The sequence below is a fragment of the Silurus aristotelis genome (genome assembly GCF_946808225.1).
Source record: "Silurus aristotelis genome assembly, chromosome: 18".
NCBI classification, from domain to species: Eukaryota; Metazoa; Chordata; class Actinopteri; order Siluriformes; family Siluridae; genus Silurus; species Silurus aristotelis.
Window position 1 is genome coordinate 8050503 of NC_139591.1, and position 19448 is coordinate 8069950.

At 36.2% G+C, this 19448-nt stretch overlaps 3 protein-coding genes across 5 annotated transcripts in view; 1 reads left to right on the forward strand and 2 right to left on the reverse strand.

The window, feature by feature from the left end:
- Window positions 1-1392, reverse strand: part of hlcs (holocarboxylase synthetase (biotin-(proprionyl-CoA-carboxylase (ATP-hydrolysing)) ligase)) — a 32374-nt gene extending 30982 nt beyond the window's left edge. Inside the window, exon 1 of one of the 2 annotated variants that reach the window (XR_014537696.1) lies at window positions 1054-1392. Coding sequence is in view for 1 of the 2 variants with exons in the window: in XM_083567495.1 (XP_083423621.1) it covers window positions 1054-1266 (213 nt within the window). In the remaining variant the exon portion in view is untranslated. The remainder of the gene's footprint in view (window positions 1-1053) is intronic. The other variant, XM_083567495.1, reaches the window with a different exon arrangement.
- A 9896-nt stretch (window positions 1393-11288) lies between these two features.
- ripply3 (ripply transcriptional repressor 3) lies at window positions 11289-12466 on the forward strand. Its single transcript, XM_083568956.1, has 4 exons — window positions 11289-11457; window positions 11540-11594; window positions 11717-11772; window positions 11942-12466. The coding sequence occupies exons 1-4, from the start codon at window positions 11363-11365 to the stop codon at window positions 12084-12086; spliced, it is 351 nt and encodes a 116-aa protein (XP_083425082.1). The 5' UTR covers window positions 11289-11362; the 3' UTR covers window positions 12087-12466.
- A 1710-nt stretch (window positions 12467-14176) lies between these two features.
- pigp (phosphatidylinositol glycan anchor biosynthesis, class P) lies at window positions 14177-19424 on the reverse strand. Of its 2 annotated transcripts, XM_083569215.1 has the most exons (5): window positions 19402-19424; window positions 19112-19240; window positions 18934-19006; window positions 17723-17841; window positions 14177-14921 (listed from the first exon to the last, which is right to left on the reverse strand). In XM_083569215.1, the coding sequence occupies exons 2-5, from the start codon at window positions 19191-19193 to the stop codon at window positions 14803-14805; spliced, it is 393 nt and encodes a 130-aa protein (XP_083425341.1). In that variant the 5' UTR covers window positions 19194-19240; window positions 19402-19424; the 3' UTR covers window positions 14177-14802. The 2 variants fall into 2 exon arrangements, with proteins under 2 accessions (XP_083425341.1, XP_083425340.1); XM_083569214.1 differs by having other exon boundaries at window positions 19112-19424.
- Window positions 19425-19448: the final 24 nt, after the last annotated feature.

Sequence of the window (19448 nt, forward strand, 5' to 3'; positions counted from 1 at the left end):
GCTGATTTGTCAAAAGTAATAAATGTGTCAAAAGAACAGATTTGAAGTGGTACACAGGACAGTGGGTCATGAAGTGGCCATAAATGAATTACATGCACCTTTTTTTTTAAATCATGATGGAAAGAACCTGGGTATTCAAAAATAATGGTGACTGATAAGGGGAATGATTGGGAAATAAACTCTATTACATGGATAGCAGAAGAAAGTACCTAAAGATTGTGTATTATAAAGAGTGGGTTTTTAGGTACTTTAATGGTAGTGCCTGACTTTATTTCTGATGAATTTGTGGAACTGAAGTTTGTTTCTTTAACTGTTATAGAATTAGTTACTTTTGATAGTAATTGGCCACGGCAAATACAACACACCACTTTACTCCCATAAAGGGTGAAGTGCTGGTGAAGGTTAAAGTGTAAATGGAGGTGCAGATGAAGGGGCAGGTGCAGATGAAAGTGCAGATGCAGGGTGAAGTGCTGGTGAAGGTTAAAGTGTAAATGGAGGTGCAGATGAAGGGGCAGGTGCAGGTAAAGGGGCAGTTAAAGGTGCAGGTAAATGTACAGATAAAAGGTACAGGTGAAGCGGCAGATGAATGTACAGATGGAGGTGCAGGGGCAGATAAATGCACAGATGGAAGTACAGGTGAATGGGCAGTTAAGGTTACAGATGGAGGTGCAGGTGAAAGGGCAGGTAAATGTACCGATGGAGGTGCAGGTGAAGGGGCAGGTAAAGGTACAGATGGAGGTGCAGGTGAAGGGGCAGGTAAAGGTACAGATGGAGGTGCAGGTAAATGTACATATGGAGATGCAGGTAAAGGGGCAGGTAAAGGTACAGATGGAGGTGCAGGTGAAGGGACAGGTAAAGGTACAGATGGAGATGCAGGTAAAGGGGCAGGTAAAGGGGCAGGTAAAGGTACAGATGGAGGTGCAGGAGCAGCTGAAAGAGCAGGTGAAGGTGCAGGTGCAGGTGAAGATGAAGGTTAAAGTGAAGTTGGAGGGGAAGGTGCAGGTAAAGGTGAATATAAAGACGTAGAGGCAGGGGCAGGAGTAGAGAACTCACCTGGGGCTCGGTAATGTATAGAACCTTGTTGCCCAGCTGGAGGAAAAGCGTCTCCTCGGCTGAAGTGCGACTCTGCAGGCTGGTGAAACTCTGCTCGCAAAAGGCGAAGCTGCTCCGGTTTGCCCGCAGCCTAAACACAACACTCTTAATGAGCCCCGTGTAGCATCTCTGAAAACGAACCCACAAGTAAACGTAGCATAGCGTTATTAACATGTTTGACGCATAGACATTGCCGTTATGAAGCCCATAAGGCTTTCCCAATGATCACAAAGTTGCCCTCATGTTCACTTCCGTGTTGCAGCACAAATCGTCCCGCCTTTTCCGGTTTGTCATCCACGCGTGAACGTGTTCTTCCGTTCTAATTGTTAGCCAAGATGTAAACAGAACGATATTTAACAATACTTTTGTAATAGATTTGTTTTATAATATATACATAATTTATATATAATTCCAAATTGTAAATATATTTGTAGTTTTAATTCTGGGTTTTCTTTTACCTAACTTTAGACATCCTTTAATATATTATTATTATTATTATTATTATTATTATTATTATTATTATTATTATTATTATATAAATAACCTTTTTTTTTTTTTTTTACAACCGATATGACCATTATTGCCCATAAAATCTTTAATGCATAGATAGCACAAAGCAGCACTAAACACAGCAATATGGTCTTTCATATACAGTATGTACTGTAAACGATTTCATTCATTTAGCATTTAACTTTATGTAGCTGGACATGTATATATTTAGAAAAAAAAAGATACAAGATAATCCATTCTACATCATGTATTTATAGACATATCCAATCAGTTAAATAAATAGTTGCCCATCTTAATCACAGTGGGAACTGCATGGCATTTTTGTTTTGGTTTTCCTGTGTATTTTTCTCTTTAAATATTTACCTTATAAATAATATTTATAAGGTTGAAGATTGAAAGTCAGTCGTAGATGTGCAGAGGAAGGACCAAGACCAAGAAGGAGGTTTATGGTTGTAGTGAAGGAAGACATTCAGGTAGTTGGTTTGAAAGATGCAGATGTAGATATTTAGACAGATGATCTGCTGTAGCAACCCCAAATGGGAGCAGCCGCAAGAAATAGAAGATTTAAGGTTGAACATTAAGTAGATTGCTATCAAACCAACAAGAGCCATAGGGACAATGGCAATTTTTTTTGTACATTATTGAAATGAAACTTTTAAGATGTGATTTGAAGTGGAGACTTTCAGGTTTTTTTAATTAATCCTCTATTTTCACAGGATCAAAATTGGGGAAACTACAATAAGATAATTGCAAATCCAAGTAGTAAGCAGTATGCAACCAAATTTGCATACTGCGTGAAATCTAAAATGCATGGACATTACTAAATACTGAGGTTAGTTTCTTCTCAAGATGCTCTTTCAGACCTTTACTGCAGCAACCTTTGCTCATTGTTTGGGTCTTACTTCCTTCAATTTCGTCTTCCTCAAGTTTTATAGCAACTCTTAAGAACTTCTTAAGACATAAATATTTAATGTTTTTAAATGACCAGTCACCTTACCTGAAGTCCATGGAGCAAGTTTTAATCTTTACAGCACCCCAAGCCATTATCAATGTGTACTGGGAAGCACTGACCTATCAGTTTTGCATCACTAAACTGAATCTGAGCAGAAAGCTCTATTACACCTCAAAATTTATCCTGGTATGTCTATCAGCAAGCACATCATCAATAAAATAGAAATTTTTTTAGACATTTATGGCATATGGCAGAGGCCTTTATCCAGAGCTATATACATTAATTTATTTCATACAAGTCAAGTCAAGTCAAGAAACTTTTATTGTAATTTTAACCATATATAGCTGACGCAGTACGCAGTGAAATTAAACATCGTTCCTTCAGAACCCTGGTGCTACATAGACAACATAAAGCTACATAATAGAAAACACAGAGCTAAGAACTAGTAAGTGTCCTCGTCACATAAAGTGCATCGTGTGCAACCTGGTGCAAACAGTGTAAGACAACACAAGACAGTGTAGGACAAATACACAAAACACAAAATAGCGCCGCCAGTAAACCTACTGTATATTACAGAGTGCGGTGTGTAAAAGAGACAGAGTACAACTGAGCCACTATGAGGTTAAGAGCTTTGCTCAGGAGCCCAGGATTGGCACCTTGGTGTGAATTGGATTTGAACTTGGAACCAGATCCAAAGTCCAATGCCTTAAACACTAAACACCCCTAAACACCAGTGACCCAGTTCTATTACCAGGCATACACACCCATACCCTAACACTGTCTCCGTGTCTGTGTCTTCTGATTTTGGTTTGTACAGAGAGAAGTATCGAACTTTAGAAAAGGATTTGGGATTAAATAGGATATGAGAAATATGAAAAATGACACACTATTGCGAACTATTCTGACAAACTATTAAATTTTTATTATTTTTTAGAACTCACGCATTCACGTGCACACACTCAAAATGTTTTGGCTAAAGGAAATGCTACATGACATTTCTCAGTAGCGAGGTAATAAGGTCACTGTTAAACCAAATAATGCAAACCAAACAAACGTTAAACCAAACATTTACTCGCAGAGAGGCAGTAAATGAGGCAGGGCCTCACCTGGAATATTCCAGTAAAAATTAAACGTGTTAAAATGTGAAATTTTATATGTGAAATGTTGTAAATGCCATTTCTCTATGATTCTCAGCATTTTTGCTGTCAAAATTGCCAATTTGCAGCGTTTGGATGTAAGTCCTTACACAATGCCCAGCAGAACCAGAAAGCTCTACTTCACCTCGGATTGCGCAAACCCATTCAAACTGAACTGAGCACAGAGAATAAACTGGGACTATTTGTGTGAATACCACCAATATACTGTTTGTAGACCTATTTGCATGTCATCACCTTTTATAGTTATGTAGATTACGTAACACGTTTTTCATTTAAAAAGATATTTAGGCTTCTTTCTATCAATAAAACTGCTATAAAAATTAGCATGAGAGGCAGCCATTACCTCTGCCACATGGGGGCATGCGAGAGCCCAAGTACTTATTGTATAACACCCAAATAGCTGGCAGTAGTGGGTGAATGGATCAGAACAGAAGAGTAGGAAACAAAAATTCAACAAAAGTGTGAGTGAAAGTTTTAGAGGAGGGGGAAACTTCATGGTTAAGGCCATGGGGTCAGGGGTTAAATCCCTGGGATTGCCAACTTTTGGCCACTTTTGGGTCTTTGAGCAAGGCCCGTAACCCTATGAGCTTCACTGATTAAAATTTGATCATTATTAGAATTAGTATAGAACACAAATTTACATTTGTGGCATTTACAAGACGCCTTATCCAGAATGACAGTTATCTCAATCATACAACTGAGCAGCTATAAGGTTAAGGGCCTTGCACAGGGGCCCAGGAGTGGCAGCTTGGTGTGGCTGGGATTTCAACTCACGACATTCAAATTCAAAGTCCAATGCCTTAACCAATAAGATGCCACCGCCCACAAATGATGATCACATTCAATGTATGCAAGTTATTTGACCACACACACACACACACACACACACACACACACACACACACACACACACACACACACACACACACACACACACACACACATTGAGAAAATTGTCAAGAAGGCAAACAAGGCCATAGCTGTCTGCCAAATCAAACTAGATAGTGTTTTGGATGGTTTTCAATAAGACAGTGTGCCAAATGCATATTTATGATGTCAGGGTGCTTTCCACCAACGTTTTGCCTCAGAGGTAGCAAGAACTGAATTTTATGAACAAAAAAAAAAAATTCAGGTGCTGCATAGTCTTTTAAAAAAGGTTTATAATGCTGACTTCACATCACTGTTTTCTGAACTTAGCGGAATTTTTTTTAGGCGTCTCAATAAAATGTTGATTTCTTGGTTTTTATGTGTGGGGGTGGATTTGAAGTGACGGGTTGTATGCTTGGTCTGTAAAAAACAAGTTGGAGAATCTTTCTGCGAGCAAAGTGTGTGTGTGTGTGTGTGTGTGTGTGTGTGTGTGTGTGTGTGTGTGTGTGTGTGTGTGTGTTGGCTCAGTTTCTTCTGCTTCACAGCTGTGTGAGTGTTAAGTCAAGTGTGACAGCATGCCTGTGTGTGTGTGTGTGTGTGTGTGTGTGTGTGTGTGTGTGTGTGTGTGTGTGTGTGTGTGTGTGTGTGTGTGTGTATATGTGTGTGTGTGTCTGTGTGTGTGTGTGTGTGTGTGTGTGTGTGTGTGTGTGTGTGTGTGTGTGTGTGTGTGAATTAGAGCTAGGGTTCTTCAGTTTAACAAATAAGTGGGAAGACAAATGTGTATATAATGTACGCATAATATTGTGACTGTAACCATTATTATTAGATTATTAGAAATTCTATTATTAGACATTGTTATGGTATTAATTATGATATGTGATGTCATATTGATAGTGATATTTTGGAATAATTTGGTTGGCTGATAAAGATGTTTCAGCTGAATATACAAATATTGTAAAATACAAAAAGCAAAAAAAAAAAATATATATATATATATATATATATATATATATATATATATATATATATATATATATATATATATATATATATATATATATATATATATATATATATATACAGTGAGGAAAATAAGTATTTGAACACCCTGCTATTTTGCAAGTTCTCCCACTTAGAAATCATGGAGGGGTCTGAAAATGTCATCGTAGGTGCATGTCCACTGTGAGAGACATAATCTAAAAAAAAAAATCCAGAAATAACAATGTATGATTTTTAAACTATTTATTTGTATGATACAGCTGCAAATAAGTATTTGAACACCTGTCTATCAGCTAGAATTCTGACCCTCAAAGACCTTAGTCTCCGTTTAAAATGTCCACCTCCACTACATTTATTATCCTAAATTAGATGCACCTGTTTGAGGTCGTTAGCTGCATAAAGACACCTGTCCACACCATACAATCAGTAAGAATCCAACTACTAACATGGCCAAGACCAAAGAGCTGTCCAAAGACACTAGAGACAAAATTGTACACCTTCACAAGGCTGGAAAGGGCTACAGGGAAATTGCCAAGCAGCTTGATGAAAAAAGGTCCACTGTTGGAGCAATCATTAGAAAATGGAAGAAGCTAAACATGACTGTCAATCTCCCTCGGACTGGGGCTCCATGCAAGATCTCACCTTGTGGGGTCTCAATGATCCTAAGGAAGGTGATAAATCAGCCCAGAACTACACGGGAGGAGCTGGTCAATGACCTGAAAAGAGCTGGGACCACCGTTTTCAAGGTTACTGTTGGTAATACACTAAGACGTCATGGTTTGAAATCATGCATGGCACGGAAGGTTCCCCTGCTTAAACCAGCACATGTCCAGGCACGTCTTAAGTTTGTCAATGACCATTTGGATGATCCAGAGGAGTCATGGGAGAAAGTCATAATTCCACTAAACGTGTTTGGAGGAGGAAGAATGATGAGAACCATCCCAAGAACACCATCCCTACTGTGAAGCATGGGGGTGGTAGCATCATGCTTTGGGGGTGTTTTTCTGCACATTGGACAGGGCGACTGCACTGTATTAAGGAGAGGATGACCGGGGCCATGTATTGTGAGATTTTGGGGAACAACCTCCTTCCCTCAGTTAGAGCATTGAAGATGGGTCGAGGCTGGGTCTTCCAACATGACAATGACCCGAAGCACACAGCCAGAATAACCAAGGAGTGGCTCTGTAAGCATAATCAAGGTTCTGGCATGGCCTAGCCAGTCTCCAGACCTAAACCAATAGAGAATCTTTCGAGGGAGCTTAAACTCCGTGTTTTTCAGCGACAGGCCAGGAACCTGACTGATCTAGAGAAGATCTGTGTGGAGGAGTGGGCCGAAATCCCTCCTGCAGTGTGTGCAAACCTGGTGAAAAACTACAGGAAACATTTGACCTCGTAATTGCAAACAAAGGCTCCTGTACCAAATATTAACATTGACTTTTTCGGGTGTTCAAATACTTATTTGCAGCTGTATCATACAAATAAATAGTTTTCTGGATTTTTTTTTTAAGATTATGTCTCTCACAGTGGACATGCACCTACGATGACAATTTCAGACCCCTCCATGATTTCTAAGTGGGAGAACTTGCAAAATAGCAGGGTGTTCAAATACTTATTTTCCTCACTGTATATATATATTTTTTTTATTTTTATTTATTTTATTTTATTTTATTTATTTATTTATTTATTTTGCTTTTTGGGACCTTGCTATTTTTGGGTCAGTAAAATGTCTGATTCAGACTTATCTTTCAACTGAACTTTCTTCTAGTCATTCACTGTTTGATTCTAGTGTGTTTTCGTCTTTCATTTTGATATTCGTCTCAAAAACAACAAAGACTTGGTGTTTCCCAATTATTGTCAGGCACTGTTTTTGTGTTTTGAATAACTTGTGTTTCACAGCATACATCAGACCTATAAGGACAACACAGGACTTTGCAGCACCTGGCAATCCTGAAAACACCTGAACACCTTCTGAGACTATTTCTGCCTGTAAAAGACTGACATCCACAGTGCTGAGACTTCAGTGTGTCCTGAAACAAAACAATGTAATAATAAATGTATATGGGGCTATTTGTAAACCTGTATGTACTGATACTAAATACATTACTGATTGATGGAGCTATGCTGACTTTTATACATGCATAATTTTGGTTAAATATCTGATTTTAAAAAACACTGCAAATATTCTTACCTCTAAATGTCCGATGTAACAAACAAATGTATTCTCCTTAATTTTACAATAACAAAGGTACTACTCCAAAAAGATAAAAATGAAAGAGATTACAAGTTTTTAGTTTGTTTGTTTGTTTTGTTTTTTTTTAAAGAGAACGAGCTTAAAAAGTTGTGTCAGTCTGAAAGCTGAGGATTTTTGTGAAGCTTCTACTAGTAATGTATTTTTTTTTTTCAAATAACATTTTAAATCCTTAAAAACTTTTTCATTAGCTGACAACAATTATACTAAATTTATTTATAGAAGCTGCATTAAAAAAACACTTCTCAGGCACATATCAACATTTTTTCCTGTACAGACACAGACTGGGAGATCGCAGCATTAGTGGGAGGTAGCGGTGAAGTATAACACTGGAAAATGCTCATTTACTGCTCTGCATCACCATGTCTACTTCCAACACTTGTTCCCAACGATTTATGAAAAATTTTATGGCTACTGATAAAGGAAAAGTACTTTAATTTGTTTATTTTTGTATATATAAATATTCAGTGCTACAGCTTTTTCAGCCTGCTCAGACTCCTGAGCTTATTAAGCCTCATGATAGCATCAAAGGCAGCTGTTCAACATATGTAGCTTTACTAGCTGTAGTACATTGCACATATAGCTTTTATTAAAAAAACTTGAATTTTATTCAATTCCACTTTTATATAATAAAAGTGAAAACCTCTACTAACATCATGTTAAAAGTCCATGACCTTTACTCATACAAAATGACTTACCCCATTAAGCTTGCTGCAATTTCAGATTAATTTTGACTTTACTCAATTTTATTTATTGACTTTGTTTATTACTTTACAGTAAGAACAAACAAATCTTCAAATCCTATATCACAAATAGAGGTTTTGTTCATTTCAAAACTCAACTTTTACTGAAGTAAAATGTGTTTATTTTATTGAGCAATATTTGCTAAAGGCAAGAACCATTTTTTTTAAGTGTGGGAAAAAAGAAAGACCTAAATGAACTACACATTTTCTGGTATACGAGTAGTAAAGTTGTTACATTGTATTTAACACGTACACACACATACAACCCCTCATGATAGCATATATATATTGTATATATATACACACACACACTCATATACACACACTTACATATACACTGACACACAATAATTATTCTATACTTAGTTATGGTATAATTTATGTTTATCTAAGGCATACTGAAAGTTTTTATTCATTTAAAGCTATTTATATTTATGGACTTCAAGGAAAGCATGAGTGTGAGTAGAAACAAGTCTTTGTTCACATAAAACATACACAAATTAGTGTGATGAAGGATTTTTTACTCCTTCTTAGTCATGTTGGGAGGGGGGGGGTGTTTGGTCTGGTTTGCAGGATGTGCACAGTATAGGAGAATGGATGTTAATAAGTTTGCAGGAGGGTCAGTCGGCCGTGTAGGTTGTTGCAAAGGAAACTTCGGTGTTGTCTTTGTCCATTCTAAATATCTCTTAGGTTTGGTGGAACGTTTCAAGAAGGTTCAAGGTTTTTTTATTTGTCAATTCCACCTTATGTGCAGACATACAGAGGAATCTAAATAGTTCTCTTTTCTCTCATCAAGTGTTTTCATTGTCAATGTAATATAGAAAGTATGTATAGGCAGTCAGTGCAATTTCAGCAGTCAGTGCAATATAGAACAGATTTTGTATGAGGTAATAGCAGTGCACTTTTAATAAATATATATATATATATATATATATATATATATATATATATATATATATATATATATATATATATATATATATATATATGCAAGTATACGTCCTAGTATATGTAAACACACCTCAGAGAAGAAGCCTCAGAGGAGAGAATATATGGTGTAACTGTAAGGAAGTAAACATTTCCATGGCTGTCTGTCAAGTCAAACCAGATAGTGATACTTTGGATGGTTTTCAAGAATGTTTGCCAAATGCATAAAAAAAATGATGTCATGGTGCTTTCCACCGACTGCAATAGTAGAAAGAACTAAACTCTCGAAATAATAGTGGCAGAAGAAAAAGCCGTTAACACGTAAAAAAGCAGGTGGCACAAAGTTTGATGAAGAGGGTATATAACAGTGGTGTAAAGTATTTGAGGAAATGTACTTCATTACTCTACTTAAGTAATTCTTTAGCTTCTTTTTAGTTTCACTGTATATCAAAGATATAAGCAATGTTTACTCTCTACTTAACTACATTTATGAGTCAGTATATTTTTTATTCCACTACATTTAAGTTGTTAGTTACATTTTGCATGGCAGCTTTATCTGTGATATCGCCATTTTATAAGTCCATTTAATACTAATGTTTTTTTTTTCTATTTTGTGACATGAATCTGTCATTTGTGTTAATTGAAGATACCTTTTTGAAAGATCGCTTTACTACTTTGACTTTCTTTTTGTTCGACTTGTTTGATCTTTGTTTTCTTTTGGCATGTTAAGAGGCTGTTGTGTTGTTCTTGGTTAATGCACTGTTGAGGTGTACAATTTGATTTGTATTTTGAGAAATAAAATCTCTCAAATCAACTGTTTTTGGCTTTTCACTAACATGAGTCTTGACGTCAAGGACCAGTGAATCTTTAAGCCTATGTTCAATATTCTCAATACTGTAATACTTTTACTCAAGTCATATTGGAATTGGTGACTTAACTAGTAATGGAGTAAGTAATTCTGCAGTAATGTATCGATACTTTTACTCAAGTATACAGTAATTTCCAGGTACTCTTTACACCTGAGGTATGTAATTATCATTGTGTTTTAGGGTGCTTTAATAGAGTGACCTGGCTTTATTTGCTGTATAAAACCTCATTTTTGGCATCATAACCCTGGATTCTGAACTTTTATATTCTTCAGGTCATCTTCATTATTATTATTATTATTATTAATATTATTATTATTATTATTATTATTATTATTATTATTATTACTATATTTTATTTTTTACTAAATATGTTTATATTTAGCCATGACACTATCTCTGCTTTTTTCAAACTAAAAAATATTTATTTTAGAATCAATAACTATTATGCACTAGCACGTTTATAACACGTGTTATACATATAATACATATAGACACTTTTTAACTTTTATATATTATATTTGATATATTTGTATTAGTAACCATTCAGGACCTAAAAATGAAGATATAAATAATATACTGTGTTAAAGATTGTAGCCTTTTGGTTTAATTTGCAATCCTTATTTACATTTTCGTTTGATACAAAGCAGGATTTAGGGGTTTTAGATTTTTTTGAATGAATTGCATTTGTGGGGTTTTTATGCAAACTTGAGCATCTTGCTCATAAAACCGCTTTCAATTATATTATTCCCATTCCGAATTTTAAATTCGATATGAATATTTGATAAGTTATAATGTATTTCCCCACTTTTTCTTTTGGGTGTGTTTGCAATGTTTATTTTTGTATTTTTTGTGTGTATTCGCCATGTACAATTCCCTTCAACGCGTGTATGACGTCATTAAGACAAACCCCCCCTCCGAATGCCCGTCCCTTTATAAAGATCTCCTTCATGCCGTGAACTTCTCCTTCACGCGGCAGTTTGATCTCGACATAGGCAAGGATGCTCCCTCCTGGTGTAGGTGCAAAAGCCTCTATCGTACAACATACACAAGCTGACAGATGGCATCCGACAGTCCCTGGGTCACACCTCACTGGGTAAAACTCGTTAGTTATTGTTTCTTTGCCATTTCTTTTATTGATGTTTTTTTTTCTTATTGATTTGCATTTTTCTTTACAGATGTGCTGTAATATGGAGACCCTGGACTTATGTGTCAGACAGTCAGCCTAAAAAAGTAAAAAATATCTTTAGAGTTAATAATATATCATATTAATCATATGTCATATGATGAAGTTGAAGATGTGTCAGTTTTGTAATGCTTTTTTTTTTTTTTTTTTTTTTTTTTTTATATAATAGAAAGCTACTGGATCCAGTCAAGTGTCTGCCATGCAAGGCTTCCATCATCCAGTGAGGTTCGTTTTTCCCTGTATATGTCGAATAATTCACAATATTAGCACCATTCCTGCAAAAAAAATATATAACCAGTTATTATTGTGGTTATACAATAAAAAATTTTCAGCACCTACAAAATGTACATCCCAAAAATATGATGCAAATAATCTTTTTGACTTCACCCAACAGGCTGTTCATGCCCAGATCTAAGTTTCAGGACTGTCTGTCTGACCTGGGGAGGAAAGTTCTGACCAGCTTTCCTGTTCAAGCCACTCTACACTTTTATAATGATGACTCGAGCTCTGAAGAGGATGAAGATGAAACAGACTTGTGAAAGGACAGGTGATCCTGGTAGCCGGTTTCAGGAAGCAGGAATGATGCATGAATACACAGCGAGACTGAGTTACGGAACCACGCTGTGCTGATACTGTTTACTCAAATAAAGCAAAAACACACCTTTAACCCGAGTAAGACGAAAACGTACTCCATCACATTCACCTTCCTCAGGAATGCCCATGGGACTTAAATTGTGAACAGGTTTATATTCAAGCATGTGAAATTGTGTACAGTGCATGCTATTATAATTAATATTATTTTTTTTTAGGTTAAATGTATTAATGAAAGTATTTGATTTGTATTATTTTGTTATACATGATAGTATTTGTATTGTTCTTATGTGTGTAAAGAATAAAGATTTATTTTAAAAGTTCAGAACACTTTTCATGCGCATTCGTTTTGCATCATATCATACGTATGATTCAAACATTACAGATGATTTCAATAACCAGATATTATACGACAGGGTATGAACAGAATCTGCAAGAAAATTGCAGTGACTGGGATTTGAATACAGTGATGAGACACAAGGGGTTAGACAACTACGTAGTTACTGTTATACACTGGGATATTATTAAATATATTTATAATTTATATACTTTATTTTACATTTCCAAATGAGGTCACATTTTAGGTAACTGCTGACTTTGATCAGACCATGCAGTGTTTGATTTGTTGTTTTAATGTTTTTTTTTTTTACTTAAATGAGTAAATGAAATTAAATGGAGAATATCAGCTCGATGCTGACATTGGAGCTTCTTGGTAAATATAAGTAAATCACATTTCATTTACACATTATATGAACATATTTTGAAAGCTACCTCTACACACACACACACACACACACACACACACACACACACACACACACACACACACACACAGTGTAAACCATTCTGTGTAAACCTAATTTCAATTTCAACAATTTCTTAAATATTTAAACTATCATGTACCATGCTACAATAAAAATAACACTTTTTTTTTTTTAAAGTTCACAGATTTTTATTTTTCTGGATGTTTGATGAACGTTATGACACTGATCTGTATATTATTTCACTGCAGCCACATGATCAGATGCTTTAGATAACTATGACTCGTGCCCTTCATAAATTTCATTTAAATCATTAGTATAATTAAAAAGCAGACTCTAATAAAGGATCTCTTGTACTTTTTATATTATTAATCTATACTAGCTATAAGCTTTACAAGGGCAGAGCTGAAGGTCTGAGTAGAAGGTAACGGTAGGGTTAAACAGTGGCCAGCCACTTGACACCAGCTCTGTTTGTTTATGACGGGTTATCTGCAGCGGTGGCGGCCGCCGACCCTTCACCTGTCTGCAGGAGCGACGAGGACAGAGAGGCAGGACGAGACAAGGGTGGACAGGTGAGGGCAGGAGAGGTGGGCAGACTGATTGAAGAGCCTCTATGAAGTCCTGGAGATGGACAGATAGCCAAGTGACCATTTCACTTCTAGTCTGAGTTCAAGAGATCAAACCCTCTACAGTGACTCTGTAAGTCAAATCTGAGCATGTATAATAAAACAATAATTAGTAGCATGGTTTTATTTGCAGTATACTTTAAGTGAGATTTGATCACCATGTAAGAAAAACTGTAAGAGGAAATTGTAAATTAATGTCAGAAATATTTAATAAAATCAGATGCTTCCAAATCTAAACCAGACACTATAAAGGGATAAAAACGATTATTGATCAAACCTATATTGTGTTGAACTGTCCATTTCTCTTCAAATTTGTTTGATCTGAGAATATTGCAGAAACTTCCACAATTCCTTTAAAGAGCTATTATAAAAAAAAATATATCATGTTTTATTGATGCATCTGGATCCATTTTAATAATTTTACAGCAGATAAAAAAGTTTGCAGCTTGATTAATGCCAAAAACATTTAAACCTGCCTATTAAATTTTTGATGAACCCCTTTTCATTTCCACTTAATTAGGATAAAAAAGAACCAAAACAACCAAATAGTAGTTAATAGTAACTCATGCAAAGCAATGCAATCATAGTCTATCTGCATGTACATCACAGACCCCTGAGAACCATAGCAATAATCAGTCTAACTACAAAACCTTAAATGCAACAGTTTATTAAAAGATTTTCTACTGCTACTAATGGATAAGACATACACTAAACTAGTACATAGTTGACATGATGTGTTTTTGAATATAAATAAAATTATATTGTTCCCAGTGTGTAAACCCCAGACAGCATTCTGCAATCTCTTATAATTGCAATTTAATTTTGGCCCCTTCCTATAACACCTCTATAAATAAGCAAACATAATTAGACATTAATGGACCTATAAAAAACATTTCTTTCTTTTTTTTGGTAACACAAAAAAGCCTTTGCACTTCTACTTTTACTTGCTTTCAATCAAACTGTGAAATGTCCTTCAACCTGGGTACTTGTCCAGCACTTTTCCCCACTGCTCAGTGCTGTGATTAGGCTCCACCTCTAAGGGTCAGGTGTTTACCATACCTTACGCTGAGGGTTCACCTTAAAGTCAAATGTCTGTCCTGTCATGAGTGAGTGATGGAAAAGGTGCATCTAAAACCTCAGCAAACTCCACAAACCAGGACTGATGAAAAGCAATGCTGGATGATGGTCATCTATATGGATCAATGCAGATCAGAAATTTGGAGACATGAGACATCATGCAAAAGGACACTGCATCGTGCTGCTCGGGTCTGAGGGTCTCAGAGTTCTTTGTGTGTGAGGTAGAAACGACGGTTGACTTCACTAATCGACAGATCTTGCAGTCGAGGTATGGCCTCTTTCTGGCCTGGATCCTGAAGCTGAGCCTTAGCAAAATGATCTACAGAGAAATAGGAAATAATTACTATCAGACTGTATTAATATCATCATGAGAGACATATTCTATTTTCCACAAAGCAGGAATGAAGACACAATAATATTGACATCAATTATAAAGAACATCACCATTATGAGCAAATTCTAAATTTTAATTGTCTGTCTGTCTGTCTGTCTGTACATTTGCGTCATTTAGCAGACGTCCTTATCCAGAGCGACGTACAAAAGTGCTTTGAGTCTCTAGCAATGAATAAATCTACACTGGTACACAAGATTACAAACTTATTATAAATATAACTTTTGAATTCTACAAAGCAAACTTGGAAAGTGCTAATTTAGTGTTTCAGGAAGAGGTAGGTCTTCAACCATCGCTTAAAGATAGACAGGGACTCTATACGGACCTCTAGGGGAAGTTCATTCCACCACCTCGGTGCCAGAACAGAGAAGAGCCTTGAACTATACTTACCGCTCATATACACACACACACACACACTCGTGCGCGCAAGATGTGTAAAATGTCACAGTATATGTATATTTAGAGAAATATGGGCTATATAAATATACAGTGTGAAATATGTACAACTGTAAAAAGTTATAAATAAAAAAAAAGTGCAATAATACTTTTTTTGTATTAATTATTTACAAAAATTATTAATTATATATTATATATAATACTTCATAATAATTGTAATAATAATAATAATTGTGCTCTATTGAAATAAAGTGTAATACTCTCTATTATGTCCATGTTTAAGTGCATGTGACCACTATGGACAAACTCCTACACATAACGTAGTGAAATAGTCATTAATAAAATTTGTGGCGTTACAATTAATATATATTTAAGGTATCTCGCAAAAGTGAGTACACCCCTCGCATTTCAGCAACCATGTTAGTATATCTTCACAAGGGCCAATTCTCTAAACTATATCCACGTTTCCTTTTTCCTTATCCACGTTTACAGTGTGCAGCTTGTGTAACATAACAGATTTAATGCCCACTACAAAATAACTCAACATACAGCCATTCTTTTCCAAATAACTGGCAACAAAAGTGAGTACACCCTAAGTGAAGTTGTTACAACTGTGTCCAAAGTGTTTTATTATTGTTAATATTTTGAGTGAGCACGTGGCTGCTGGATGTTAGACACAAGGCGCCTCTCCACCTCCGCTTGAGGATGCCCCACAGTGGCTCAATAGGGTTCAGGTCTTTAGACATACTTGGCCACTCCATCACCTTCACCTTCCTCAGCAAAGCAGTTATCATCATGGCAGTGTGTTCGGGGTCGTTATTATGTTTCAAACTTCTGTTCGGCCCAGTTTCTAAAGGAAGGGCAGCACGTTCTGCTTCAGAATGTTGGAACCCATTTGTCCCTCAATGAACCGCAGCTCCCCTATACCAGCAGCACTCATGCAGCCCCAGACCATGATGCTACCACCACCATGCTTAACTGTATGCAAGACAAAATTTTCTTGTTACTCCTTACTCACACCACATGCTGCTCCCTACAGGGTCACTTTTAATCCTTAGAATTGTGCATGAGCGACAGAGCAAGCCGGACGAAGGCGTCTAAGTGTATGTAGCCAGGAACTACCTGGGAAAAGCAATCAGTCACAATGCATCTTTGGAAGTAGCAAGTAAGCTGGCATGCTTGATTCTTTCTCGTTTTCCTTCTTTCGTGTTATTCAGGTCGATGAGCTGCTTAGTTGCAGTAAGAAAAAAACCCCACTGGACTTCTGTTATACTCAAAGATATTTTGGAACTCATGCCAAGGGCTTACCTTCAAACTCTTTCTCTCGTTTCCTTCTGGTATTCTTATTTCTTTTCTTCCTCTTTGCCTTTCTAAAAATATCCAACTTCTTTAGCTAATCATTTACCTTTTTGGATTTTGTATCCTAGAGTAACCAAGACTAACCGCAAGTCTTAGACCACGTAATCTAGTGTAATACAACGATTTGATCATCTCGGCATGATGCTGCGATATTCACTAAGGTTAGAATAAATTATAATAAATCAAATTTTGTTGTTGCTGTTGGCAATGAGGCAGTGAAATGAACTTCCCCTAGATGTCCAAACAGCTAAGTCAACTCCCTATCTTTCAACGATCTTGAAACCTCTTCCTGAAACACTTTATGTTTAAATAAAAGTGTGCTATAATTCCTTTCAACAGAGTTTAGGATGATGATATCCTAAGTTTGCAACCCAGTAAACCAATGTTGATTTATTCAGTGATAGAGACTCAAAGCACTTTTGCCCTGGGTAAGGGAGTCAGTTAAATGTCATAAATGTAAATGACTAAGCACAAATCCAAAAATGCCAGTGTGACACTGTGCAATTGAGCTGTATATGTGTGTTCTATGGCAAAGGTTGTTGTTATGGTGTAAACTATTATGCTGTAGAACTTGGGTACTGCATGTGCCCTTTTCAACAGAAGACGTTACAAAATTACTATTAAATATAGTGATTCATCTCGCAATGCATTGTAGCATTCAGGTTAATTCGGAGGTTCTATTAAGTGTGGTGGTTTTGCCAGATAAATACAATGTCCAGAAAAGTCAAGCACAACACAAATGCACAGGAAAGCAGAAATAAAGACACAGAAGTTATTACATTAACAAAACAAAGGGAACAATGGTTAAACTGCTGTTTTATATATGTGACCAACATACGGACACATTTTAAGTCACATTTTGTACTGTATATGTAAACAGGTCCTTAACATGGAGTCTAAACCCCACAGCCAGTGCAGCACCAATCATTACGACACCAGAATACAGATTATCAAATAGAGACATGGCTTTTTACCTGTGACGTTGTCCACCGAACACAGAGGAGCTGTGTTGATCATATTGACTCCAAACAGCACCACAAAACACATGGCAATAGTGACAAGCAGATAAACCGGCAAGGCGAGAGCCCAGTATCTGTGGAAAACAGAGGGATTTTAGCACGTCTGTCTAGTTTTGCCTTTAATACACTAATTTGCTGCTCATCGCTTTCAAAGCTGAGTTACTACAACTATCTCAGTATTGTGCTGTGTATAAATGTGCCGCCTCTCAATAATAGCGTGTGTGATTACAGATGATCAGCCATGGACACAGCTGCTGTGAAGGTATTAAGAACACGGTCAATTTTTATGTTTCTAAATCTGGAACAGCTTTTGCACATTTTCACTGCCCATATCTGTTATATTTACTTGTTGTACATATATTTAGATCTGCACAATGTTGCTATTTGCACTTCTGGTAGACTGCATTTCTTTGCGGTGTACCTGTATTATCAACACAGTCTCACGACATTTCGTGATATAATGATTTTTCCCCATTTAATCAGAGAATAAGGCAGAAAATATACGGTCAGGGTTATACTGTAATAAATGTGTTTGTCTCTTATTAACGCAGTCTCCTAAATTGACTAGGATAATATATTGACTGTATTTTCACTGTAAGGAACCGCAGACGATGGTTTAGAGTAGCTCACCGAAAACAAGGCAATAAAAACAAGGATAAAATCTCCTGCTTAAATGTTGAGTAATACTGCTTAAAGGTAAAAAAAAATCGATAACAAACAACAAAAATAAAAATACAGCACCTGTGGTATACAGTAACACTAAAAATACTTCCGATGGAAATACATTACATAGAAAGTCGTCCTCAGTGACAAGAAAAAAGAGGCAAATTCGTGTCTATGAACATGAATCAATAGATCATATTGCGTGACTATATGACGAAATGTTGTGAGACTGGGCTGGTGTGTGTGTGTGTGTGTGTGTGTGTGTGTGTGTGTGTGTGTGTGTGTGTGTGTGTGTGTGTGTCTGTCTGTCAATCTGTCTATCTATGTTTTCACAATATTGATGAACAGTGTCCAATCTCATACTGCAGTGACGTGCTATTATAAGAGCAATAAATCTATTAGTGTTGACCAATACATGAGGATTATAATACTCAGATTTCATTAAGGAACAAAAGACTATTTCTATCATTCATTTAAGGTTATCAATGACATGGTTCACATACTTCTGGGGCCAGTAGGTTAATCCAACAGCATGAAGCCAGGTCTCAGGAACATAAGCCCAGACTAAATAATACACTGACCAACAGGAAAACAAACACAAGGCAAATTAATGTATGTAGAAAGCTTCAGATAAATAATATTTCGAGTGTTTTGCATGTTTGTGGTTCGTTAAATGCTTACAGAAAGCAAACTGGGATCCCAGGAATAGGACAAATCCATAGATCGCCCTCTCAGGCAGAGGTGAAGGAGAATTCTCCACCATGATGAACACCAAACACCACTAATCTAATTCACATTTCAGCAATAGATCTACCTGTAGTAAAAAATAAAATTAAAATAAATGCTGCTATATTACTAGATTAGTCGCTCTTGAGTCACATTTTAACTCACTGTATGCCACCAGAATTATATATTTTTTATTATAAAATACAAAAAAATTGTTTTGATGACGAAATACAAAAATGCAGCACTTCCCTTTCTCAACTGACGTCTATTCACTTGCCTGTTTTTTTTTAGT